Source organism: Emydura macquarii, unplaced genomic scaffold, assembly GCF_026122565.2.
Source record: "Emydura macquarii macquarii isolate MOO-44397 ecotype Brisbane River unplaced genomic scaffold, CSIRO-AGI_Emac_v2 contig_1146, whole genome shotgun sequence".
Classification (NCBI taxonomy): domain Eukaryota; kingdom Metazoa; phylum Chordata; order Testudines; family Chelidae; genus Emydura; species Emydura macquarii.
Genome location: NW_027131283.1, coordinates 18,142,349 through 18,155,073, shown reverse-complemented (window position 1 = coordinate 18,155,073; position 12,725 = coordinate 18,142,349). Strand labels below are relative to the sequence as shown.

The 12,725-nt window shown below is 38.9% G+C and overlaps 1 protein-coding gene across 1 annotated transcript in view; it reads right to left on the bottom strand.

The window, feature by feature from the left end:
- Positions 1-12,725, bottom strand: part of NCOA7 (nuclear receptor coactivator 7) — a 154,153-nt gene that overhangs the window by 119,384 nt on the left and 22,044 nt on the right. The window contains exon 2 of the mRNA XM_067546708.1: positions 3,390-3,519. Coding sequence (XP_067402809.1) covers positions 3,390-3,439 — 50 coding nt within the window. The 5' untranslated portion in view covers positions 3,440-3,519. The remainder of the gene's footprint in view (positions 1-3,389; positions 3,520-12,725) is intronic.

Genomic DNA, 12,725 nt, shown 5'->3' with positions numbered 1-12,725 from the left:
GGGATGCAGTTTAAACTGACCTAATCCCTGCTGAAGACAACGCTAAATCAATGGTGTACCTATGCCGACAGGAGAAGCCTGTCAAGTGTAGATCTGCCTTTAACATCCAGAGCTTTATCCACTACTACATAGACAAATCTTCAGTTATAGGGCAGATTATATGATTATAAATATCCTTACCTCATAGAACTGAACAAGTTATATATCTTTAGTCATTTTTTTGAGACTGAAGCTCCTTTGGCAAACATGCCATTGGTCACGACAATGGGACTAAAATATAATCCTATTTATAGTCTAAACAGCAGGAAACTGAGCTAACATTTACATCCCTGTAAATTGAGCTACAATATTTTCATTATACAAATAAGCTGATACAGAACAATATTTCCCCACAGTAAATTATAAATTTCTAACTTCTGCTGTATGTTGGCTTTGAGACTATTCAGACTGCAAGGATAAACTGCCTAGTCGCTGTACCTTTAACAATAGGTGGAAACTTTCCCTTTTGAAAACAAAGAAGACTGGGGACAAGCAAAGGATAAAGCATGCCCAAACTTAATATACCTGTGTAGATGCATTCTATACAGTCAGTTTCTGACTTCTACCAAGCAAAGGTGTTAATGGACAAGTCTCTTCTTCTGCTAGAGAGTGAATGTGAAAATTTAACCATGGAGTCAGTATTTGTCAAATATTTTAATTACACCATCAAGCACTATTATAAAACAAAACTATCTAAATAATCAACTCCTTTTTTACTTATAGATTCATGGATTCCTAGGCCAGAAGGGACCATTTTAATCATCTAATCTGGATAATACAGGCCATAGAATTTCCGCAAAATAATTCCTTTTGAATTAAGCGTATCTCTTAGAAAAACAGCTAAACTTGATTTAAAAATTGCCAGTGAGAAACTACTATGACCCTTAAATTGTTCTAATGGTTAAAATACCTTTACAGTTAAAAATGTTCGCCTTATTTCCAATCTGAATTTATCTCGTTTCAACTTCCAGCCATTGGATTGTATTATACCTTTGTCTACTAGACTGATGAGCCCTTTATCAAATATTTTGTTCCCCATGTAGGTACAGACTATGATCATAGAATCCTAGTATCATAGAAGATTAGGTTGGAAGGGACCTCAGGAGGTCATCTCAAAGCAGGACCAACCCCAACTAAGTCATCCCAGTCAAGGCTTTGTCAAGCTGCACCTTAAAAACCCCCTAAGGATGGAGATTCCACCACCTGCCTAGGTAACCCATTCCAGTGCTTCACCACCCTTCTAGTGACAAAGTTTTTCCTAATATTCAACCTAGACCTCCCCCACTGCAACTTGAGACCATTGCTCTTTGTTCTGTCATCTGCCACCACTGATCACATTAGCCCTTTTGGCCACAGTATCACTAGGAACTCATGTTCAGCTGATTGCCCACTATGACACCCAAATTATTTTCATCCTCAGCCTGATTTTAAAACCCCTGTGTGGACATTCTTATTTTGGTTGGAGAGTGGCTTATTTCAGGTTAGTTTAAACCAATTCCCAATCAGCTTAAGCTACTTCCTTCTGTGGACAAGATCTAATTTACAACTGCCATTTCTTGCCAATCTTCTCCAACTACTCCTCAGTGTCACCCTTCCTCTCAGTAGAGGAATGGAACTTGTAACCCCACGCCCACAGCTGTCCCATGTACCAACCAAGATTTGGGGGAAGAGAAGCTAATTTACTAGTACCCTAACAATCACTGCCTCTTGCAGACAAAGATTGTGGTATGTGTGACACACAAAGCCTTCATTAATGGAAGGGATCCTCAGGGTACTTCCAGACTCTGGGGGAAGAGAACTACTGCAACAGACAAACTTAAAAACTTAGCCAAGTTTTCAAAGTTGAAGCTTTCAAATTATCACTACTACGAACTTCCATACTACTATTACTTCTACATTCCATCTCACACTTACCTTAGGTTTTGGCTGAACAGCAACAAAGAATTGTTGCATCCTTTTCCTCATTCCTGTTACTAGGGAGGGTATCTATTTTATTACATGTCCACAAAACACAGCATAGTTTTTGGTGCACTTGGTTAAAAACAATTACACTTGGTAGAATTTAATTTGTTATAATTTCAACAGATAAATATCAATGTTTATTTTTAATGTTTTATATTTTTATCAATTTACATTTTCACAGTTGTGCAAAATTATGTGTTTAAGCATTTCCCCCCAATGTTTATGAATTTAAATTTTCAGAGTTAAATCATCAGGGGAGGTTAGACAATAATTATTTAATGTCAGCAGATGCTGAGATTCAAAAAGGTAAAACTTTATAGACATTAAACACAAACTGTCAACATCCAATATGAAAATATACAAGGTAAATATCCTTAAATCAAATGCTAGTAAGTTCTCAAGCAGCACTTTTCTTACTATGCCTCTGTAAATTTTGATTATTATTGATAGAAATATTTTAATTGGTTTCTGTACAGTGAAACCAACATTTATTGATAACAATCTAATCCTTCCAACCCTAACAATAATTAAATACAGATTGGAGAGAGCAGATGGAAGAGCACCTCTTTGGTGGATTTTCCTTCCCACTAATTTTACAGCAGCTATTTTTGTATCTCTGTTTGAAAGCAGAGTGAAGACATTTTTTACTCTCATATTTTTCAAACAGACTAACTAAGCTTTAATACTTTTTTCCCATACAGCTCATGATGGATGACTATTTATAAAACACCTATTGTATTAACCAATGATTAATTTCCCAGCAACTCATATTTATTCTTAAAAATCACATGCCGTGGCTCCAAGATAACAAAAGTAGTTGGCAAAAATACGTTGTTTTTATAAATATTAATTTAGTCCAACTATTAGAGTAGTTTATAAGTATTAGTATAGAACATCATCTCATCTTTCAAATTATTAGGGTGATGGTCTCCCCTACTTTACCCACTTTCCTTCTATGAGAATGTACTGCTGAATCGTTGTCTCTTTAGGAATCTGAAATTAACAGACTTCTGTTGTATTGCAGCTTTACAGTCACTGCAGCTTTCTCCTGTTAATCTTAAACAGGAGCCAGACAGCAAGTTGCTAATATGAGAGTCAGAGCATTTTGCAACTAAGTTCAGTAACAACTCTGTATTGTAAGTAACATCTATAACTAGTATGGCAGCGCTAACTCCTTCACCCAGAACAGCAGGAAAAGGAAAACAATCATTATTCAAACACAAGGGGGGAAATGCAGATGGAATGCCTCCCACTAAGGTACCTCTGGATTCATAATACACTAGACTATAATTTTAAAATGTAAAAAACAAGCCCATTACCAAGGGCAAAGTCCACAGATACTTTTTTTTTTTTTTTTTATCAGCACTGAAATAATAATGCACACTTACCGGGCAAAGTAGCCTTGTCTCCGCTCCTTCTTCTCCTCCTTAGTCTCCATGGTATACAGTGAAAAGTGCCAGGTGAACGTTTGGGGTGTGTTGCTCTTTTTCGCAGTGCCTCATACCCATGTAATGTCCCCTGTATTTATCATTTAAAAAAAGGGAAGTTAATCAATTAAAACGTCAGTAACGTCTGCAACAATTTACAGTGCAGAGGTAACATAATAGCCCCATGACAAATGGCAGTAAACTTTAACCAGTAAAAAACATGTCACATGATACAGACCTATTATACCAAAAAAAAAAAAAAAAAAAAAAGACAATTAATATGGTTGAGCAAGTCACTACAGAAAAATATCTGAGATTTGTTTTCGGTGTTTTTTTTTTTTTTAAAGGAGAATCAGAGGGAATCTGAAGAGAGTTTAATATGAAAATCAGTAACAGCATTTACAATGGCATACCACAGGGGATTGATTTAAAGCTCTGCAACGATGTCTTAACAGCTTGTAAATATTTTATCCTTTACAGGTTTTTAAATGGATCATACATACCAAAAAAGCCCACCCTTCTTATGTTTCCCAGTTGTGACCATAATGACCCCAAACTGTCTAGAAATCCTCTAATATGAGAAGCAAAACCTGAAATAATAATTTAAATTGCATATACAGAAAAATGCTGGCAAAAGCAACAAACCGGAAAGTCTGAGTGGGGGCCCATTAACAATTAAACTTGAAATAGTAAAATGCAATCTGTATTTCCGGTAATGGCACAGGTATTGTTTGTTATGCCTCACTAAACCAATATGAAAATCACAAATAAAGATGGTACTCTGCTTGCAGATGAAATGTAGCCACCTTGAACAAGAAACAAGAACTAGCGACTTTTCTGGGAAGTATGATTATACCTAAAAAAGGTAAGATAACATCCAAAGTTTTAAACTATTGTAGCTTAACACAACAGTTTTGGCTAGATATCTGTTAATGGCACTATGCATTGGAATCACAGTTCTCTATGCAGTGCAGGACCAAGACACTTTTAAGCCAGAGGGTAGGATTTTCAAATGAGCTCTGCACTAGAGCTGGACAAAATATGAACTGGAGCAGGGACTGGAACAGAGGTGTCCTGCCCTCCCCCACCAGCTGTGTCCTAACCACCATTCTCAATGAATATTTAATTATATATACAAAATGCAACTGCTTCTACAGAAGAGGTTCAGAGACACCTATGCCAAACTACCCAATAGTTTGTTGGTTAAGGCACTCCCCTGTGACATGGGAGACCTGGATTCAAGTCCCTGCTCCAGACTTGGAATGTGAACCTGGGTCTTCCATATCCAAAGTGAGTGCTCTAATCATTAAGCTATTGGGTAGGGAGCAGGCTGTACGCTTCTAGTCAGCACTGGTTTGATGCTGCTCCCCCTGAAGTCAATGATAGGCCAACGCCAAACACTGTTGAAAATCCCATCAAGAACATCTATGGAGCAACTCTTTTTCCAACAGGAGATTGTGTGTAAGAAAGCGAGCATGTATCCAACAGAAACACACATACCCATATGGAAGAAATAATTTAATTGGAAGTAACCTTCCTGCACACTAGATTAGATTTTAAGGTCAGAAGGGACAATTAGATCATCTATCTAGTCTGATTTCCTGTATAACACAGGCCTCAGAATATCATCCAATTATGCCTGCATTGAGCCCATATTGGGCTTAGCTAAAACATATCTTCCATCAAGAGATGCAGATTCCACCATTCCCTTTAGTAAGGGGAGACATACAAATGATTTCCCATGTAAGCGGCAGAAAATTTACCCCTTCGCATAACCTGTTCCCACCAGTTTTGTTTCTGCATTAAAACTATGCTCCTCAAACCAGCAGGCACCTATCAAAGTAAATGTATCAAAAAGAATCAGCCTGATTGAAATACCAGAGAAGAAAATATGCAAGATGCTGAGCGCCTCCTGAAAAGTTAAGAGCACCCTTGTACCCAGCCACTTTGGGAGGCCCTTAACACCTTGCAGGATCAAGTCCTAAATACTTAGATGTTTAACATTTAAGGAAACAGCAGTCACTTTCTTTGCTTGTACTATATTTAAAGTCAAGTCTGTAGTTACAATACATCACTTGGAGGTCAAGTGTCATCTAGCCAGTAAATTTCAAGAAGTTCAAGCACAGAAGGAGCCTCCTCTTCTTCTCTGACTTTGACCACACTACAGGTAGTAAAAACAAATATATTCTAGGCAGTGTGCGCACATAGCAAAGCTATGCATGAGAATGCAAGTCCAGAGGCTACAATTTGTTTCCCATTTTAGCTCCATATACCACAAACAAAAACAGCAGAGTGTGTCCCTTGAAGCAACTTAAAAATCAAGACTAAATACAATAAAAGTGCAGTATTCTATTCAGGATAAATGGACGACCCTAAAATGGGGACATAATATACAACAGGGAAGAAGTGAGGGCATTCAGATAAAACTGAGGCATTCTCAAAAGAGAAGAAAAGTGTCTGTTCTTTTTTGTCTTTTTGTACTGAGAGGGAAATAATGAGCTAATCTCAAACATTGCTAAGAATTCCCCCATCAATTAAAGTTCACATATGACAGAATTCACATTGTTTAAGTTCTTCTTCTATTGCTTTGTTTAGTTTTAAATTTTAGCTCACTTTCCAAGAAGGAAATCTGAGTAATTCCAGAACAAAATACTAATGCATCTTAAAAGGTATGTTGTAAGGTTAAAAACTGTACTTAACAAAAAATTCCTTTTTAATAAAACAGATATTAAAAATGCATATTTTTAAAACATCCAATTTAATTTTCACCATTTATGTTTGGAGTTTTTGCACTTTGCTTGAACAAGGAAAACAAACTAGGCAAGAGGTTCTGAAAGTTTTTCATAGCACAGATCACACCACAATAGTGATATTGTCTCCCCTCCTAATCACATAGCAACCTACAGTAATTACTACCAAAAAAACAATAGTTGGGGGGAAAAAGCTTCAGTTTCTGGTTCTCATGTACTAGCCCCATGGTGCAATGTTTGGGTTACAAACACTACTAGGGAATGTTTACTGCTAAACAAAACAAAGCTTTACCTGAAATTTAAAAATTACTGAAAACACTTTAATAAATGTTTGTAACTTTTATTAAATAAAGAAACCCCATATTTCCCACTCTAATGGACAATGTCCCTTTAGTATTGGCAGAAAAGAGATTAGATTAATGTAGGTTAGGACAGGTATTTAAATATCCACCTCTTTTAGTAACCTTTTCTGTACTACAGATAAGGATTGGATCAAGAAGATTCTATGGAGGCCCAAAGATAATATATTTTATTAGGGAGAAAGGTACTCATATTCTCAAATACAACAAGCATGGTCCAGGCTCAAAGACACAACCATGGCAGAACTGAATTTGTCTTTATAGGTATTTCAGGTTCAGCATTATTTCCTGCTAAAATGCACTCTTCAATAGATGGGAGAAAGTTTCTGTTTAATGACTCTGATGATGCTTGGTTTATTTTGCTTTGTTTTGTTTTCCTGACACAATTTTCCAAAGAGCAAAGATCTGGCTGAAGGACATACACTTGATCTAGAGATGAATTATTGCTGAACTCCAGGTTGAGAACAATGAAATCAGTATTAAATAACATAGCCAAACAAAATATATACCAATATGAAGTTATACTATAAATCTGGGTTAGTTATGTGTTTAGCCTTCTTGCTTTTGGTTTATTTTCTTAATACCTGTTTAGTCCTCTAACCCTTTTTCATTGACAATTTTTAACCGAGTCTTAGGGACTCTTATTTTCTTCTTTTCACTTCTCAACCCATCAAGATGAGCCTATTGATTTTAAACAACAAATTAATTAAATTAAGAACATTTTGTTATTTGTGTTCCAAGTCATTTGTTTTCTTTACAGAAAAGGAAGTCTGCTTGGTGCACACCAGCGTAATAACCTAAAATCACTTTTTGGCGGTCTGCAGCAGCAGTTCTCCAGCATCAAGCACTATTTCCCTGAGCTGTGCACATTGCTGATGTTATAGTCAACAATATTAGTACACAGATGAGCATGAAACAGATTCAGTTATTTTTAATATGACATTGTTTATCTGGTGCTTTATATCTGTCACTTTGTGCAGGAAGCTTAAGGATCACACACATGAAAAATTTCAAAACACATACACACACCACAGAGAAAATGTTAAAATCTAAACCATCCAACACCTTGCACTTTTCTCTCGGTCCATGTCCCCCATTACTGTAACATGCCACATGCTTCAGTCTTTGGTGCATATTCTTGACAAAATCCTTGTGACGTCGGGAAGTGCTATTATTTCCACTTTACATATGGGAAAGAGAAGGAACATGGAGACTAAACAACTTGCCGAGGTCATGCAGGAAGTCTATAGCAAAACAGGAAATTGAATTCAGGTCTCCAATGTCCCAGGTTAGCATGCTAACCACTGGACCATCCTTCCTCTCTCTCTCTTGTGCAACAAAGAAAGTAAGACACAGTAGGTCTGAACCTACATTTCAACTGCTTTCTGAATTGCTAGCCCCAGAATAACCACAGTATGGAGGTTAGATACATTTGATTACTTCCTATTATTGTTAGTAATGTGATAGCAACTGGAAGCCGGAATCAGGGCTCTACTGTATTAGTCACTGCGCACACACGTAACATGGAAGAGACATTCCCTGCTCCAAAGAGTTTACAATCCAAACATATGATGAGAGGCAACAGTTGAAAAAAAGCAAGCACACAAGGTCAGGAAGGGACAAGGTAAGAGTAGAAACTATAGTATTAGGTACAGAAAACCCCAGTCATGGTATGATACCTGTCTAGCCATTGTCAAATGTTTGCATTTGTCCTCTAACCCTGTGTCCTCTCCGTAATTAATTTTGTCTTTCTTGCTTTTGTATTTTAAATTTGTCCCAGAGATTACAGGAAAACAATACATGCATTTGTCCACAGCTAGCCCATGGAACGTTAAGTCTCCTCACCACTGCATTACTAAACAATGAAAAAATACTCAAACGTACTGCAAACTGCTATCTTCAAATGTAAGGGTTTGCTACTGGTTCTGTTTGAATCTGCTTCCTTGGAGAGGATTATGTTTGAAATCTTAGAAGGTTTTATCTGTTACAATGTAAATTTGACACATAAGGACACAGTGATAGCAGCAAGAATATTGTCAACAAAACAGCCAAAAAATAGGTAGCAAAAAGGACTCAACATTATAAAAATCAAGAAGTAGTGGGGGGAGGGTTTCTTAAGGAAAAATGAGATATAGCACTTTGAGAATGATCTTGAAATGTGGATCAGGGTGAAAAAGGGAAGAGTTAAGCAAGCTATGGCAATGCAAGTAAATTGAAAGTATTTACTCCATTTTACTAATTAGGGACCTGATCCTGCAACTGGCTTCATGACAACAGACCTCTGTGCCCACATGGAACTCAGTAAAGTCAATGGGGCTCTGTGCGGATGCAAGGATCCACCTAAACAGTTGCAAGATGAGGATCTAAGAAACTCATTCAATACAGACCTACTGTGAAGCAAGTAAGTTTGGAATGTGAGGATTCTGATCTGTTATCAAGTCATGGAAATGAGAACAAGGTTTATATGCTGTGATTTACTGGGCTGAAGCACATCTATTATCAAGTCTTTAAAGAAATACTCAACACGCCATTCCATTTCTTTAAACACTACAAGAAGTAGTGTATTTTAACACTATACCTGCAAAGTGACAGGTGATGCCAATTTTCATTACATTATTCAGCACTGACTGGACCAATCAAGTTTACTTTGAATTATCCTCATGATCAACTAGCTCATTTCATTTGCTGCAATCATAAAAACCCAAGTGTAAGAACACCACTGTAGTAAATCAGGATTAAAAAGCAACAGAATGCATGGCCAGCAAAGATTAGAGTAAGCCACATCTTATTTAGTTCTTTCTTCAGGCAGAATGCTGAAACTACAAATGATATTGGAAACTTATAAGTAAGCACCAGCACAGCCATATAATTTAGCCCAAACTACAGTTTCTTAAATTAGATGTAGTGCCTTGATCAAGAAATGGAGAAGTTATTAGAGGGTTATTGTAAGAAAATCAGGGAATTTTTACCCTCAATTATACCATGCGAATTTTAAAGAAATTTCCAAAACACAAACATGAGTAAGCTCTTTGTCTTTGCAAAAAGACATGGTCCAATTAACAGCTTGGCCAATTTAGACTACACCAGGAAAACTTCCTAATTGTGGTGAGATTGGGTCTGCTCATGCAATCCTTGCTCATGAGAGTACTCCTTACTTATGCAAATAGTTCCATTGACCTCAATGTGTTTGGGTGAGTAAGGGCTGAAGCAACAGGCCTGCAGTGTTTCTGGCAATAATACTATACTTTTAAAATCTAATAAAGAGGTTTTCAACTTGTGGTCTGCAGACCATGTTTAAGGGGTCTGCGAAAGGTCATCGTTACCATAGGACAGTAGTTTTCAACATGTGGTCTGTGGACCCCTTGCGGTACGAAGACTATATCTAAGATTTCCAAAGGGGTCGGCACCTCCATTTGAAAATGTTTAGGGGCCCATGTGATACACTGTACTTCATGTACACCTTTATGGTGTGATTTGTGAATCATTCATGTTCACCCTTACAGCATAATTGTGTATTGTCTGATGCAAAGTATGTCATGTAAGGTGCTTTTGGAATGCTCATGACATACTGAACATTATTATTACAGTGGCATGTTTCCTGCAATGTCGTACATATGTACAGATATGAAACTCTGCTAGGTCATACCCCAAATGTGTGTCTCACATGGCTTGAATAGATGCAGACAAACACAAAGCTGAAGGTACACGCCCCGCAGAGGCATGCATACAGGAACAATGGACTTGCCTAAGCACCTTTGAGCACTTTGGCTCAAGGTGGAAAAATCACGTCCATTGCCAGACATGGACGATCACCTCACCCCAGGGGATGTCGAGGAAACTTGTTAAAAGGAAGAGGCATCTTTGTCTCAGGGTTCTCTCTTGGAATCCATCTCCTAAGCAACATCAAAGACTGAGAATCTGCCCACAGGTGGGGAAGCCTGGTTGCTAGAGGCTTCGCAGCCAGCCTGTGTGGTAAACTACCATCACAGACTGAAAGTTACTGAATATTAATCTTAGTTTAGGATGTGTAAGGCTTGAGGTTGTTTTCAATTAACAAGTTGTAAGTCGAAACTCATTTTAATGGCTAACGAGCATACCTGATCCTCAAGGATAATGGCTAGTGTAAACATCCGATGGCTCAGGAAGCCAGTTGTCCTCTTAGTGATTCTAATTCCAATGAGAACAGCACATTCGAGCTCTGGACCCATGTACGGGATGGCCATGCTATTGTTGTACTCACTCAGAACCACGGTGACAGGAGCTGCCCTGTGGCCTACTATTCTACCTGCCTTGATCCAGTAACTCTGGCTTTTAACCACTGTCTTCAGGCCGTAGAGGCAGCCTCCTGTGCTGTTACTGTTTCCTCACCTTTGGTTTCTGAAGCCCCCTTTATAATTTTCGTGCCTTATGCAGTTCACAAAATCTTGGAGGGGGCTGCTTCTCAAAGGTCACCTCAGCACGATGGTCCAAGGGGGAATGCACCCTTCTAAGACCCCACATTACAATTGCACATTTTAACCTTCTTAATCCTGCTACCTTAATGCTAACAATAGGGGAACCTCATCAGTGCCCTCTTTCTGAGGACACCATTATACGGGACCGACTTGTGTCTGAACAACCACTACTCTCTTCTAATCTTGTTTTGTTTGTTGACGGATCCCGGTACTATGTCGCCGGTCAACCTTGTTCCGGCTGGGCAGTTTGTGACCTGTCAGGTACATGCCTCCGCTCGGGTTCCTTGCCGCTTTCCTGCTCAGCTCAAGTAACCAAATTAGTGGCACTAACACAGGCCTGCCTCCTGGCTGAAGGTCAGCCTGTTACCATTTACACAGACAGCCTCTATGCATTTGGGGTCGTTCATGACTATCTTGATTCTTGGAATACTAGGGGTTACCTCACTTCATTTGGTACACCTCTTTAAAATCAGGGGGTATATTAAAGGTTTATTGGAAGCAGTTCAAAAACCTTCTAAGCTGGCTGTGGTTAAGATCAAGGCATATACCAGAAACAATTACTCCCCTTCTCTTGCAAATGCAGCTGTAGACAAGGCTGCTAAAAAGGCTGCAACAATTCCACAGGAAAATCTCCAAGTGGCAGCCACCCAAACCCCTGACCTGAAGCAAATTTCACTACCTGAAATACAAGAACAATGCACTGGAGAGGAAAAATGGACATGGATTGAAAATGCTTGTAAAATTGATAATGCCAACACTTGGGTCACAAAAGATCAGCAATTTGTAGCCCCTAAATCAATTGTGGCTCACCTTTGTGATCTCTATCACCTACCAACCCACCCAAACCCAAAAGCTATGCTGTACCACATCAAGGGAAAGTGGTGGTTGCCCAAGATGACACCAGACATACATGACTACTGTTGGCGGTGCCTTGTATGTGCTAAATGCAATGAAGGCAAAAAGCTTAAAGTGGCAATGAGACACCAGCCTCGACCCACGGGTCCTATGCAAAAGATTCAAATCAACTTCATAAGCCCCCTACAACCTGTAAGAGGGGGAAAAAAATATTGCCTGGTCATAACTGAACATTTCACCCGATGGATTGAAGCTTTTCCCACCTCTAAAAATGATGTCAGTACAGAGGCCCGCTTACTGGCCAATGAATTCTGCCCTCGATGGGGCTTACAATGTTCAGTGGACTCAGACCAGGGAACCCGCTTTACAGGACAAATCATGAAGGAAGTCTGCTCTGCTCTACGTATTAAACAAAAATTTCACTGTCCATACCACCCTGAGAGCTCGGGCTAGCGAAACGAGCCAATCGAACACTGAAAAAGAAAATCACAAAAGCCTTACTTTCACAAGAAACTAGCTGGGTGACTCAACTTCCTGCAGCTCTCCTCTCGATGAGGGTAACTCCTAATGCCACTCCAGGAGTCTCACCCTTCGAAGTCATTACTGGAATGACCATGTCTTTGGGGAAAAGGATGTGTAATACCGGCTCCCTTCCCTCTGGTTTCTGATACTGCACAGCAATACATCAAACATTTAAATGAAGTTTTGCAGCCTTTGAGACTGACTGTCAAAGACAGACAGGAAACTCAGGACTCCCCAGAATCCCCCTCCTGTGTGGATGTTCAGGAGGGAGATCAGGTCATGGTAAGAACATACAATCCTGGTGTACTCCAACCAAAATACTCAGGTCCGCATATGGTACTGGCCCATACAGATAAC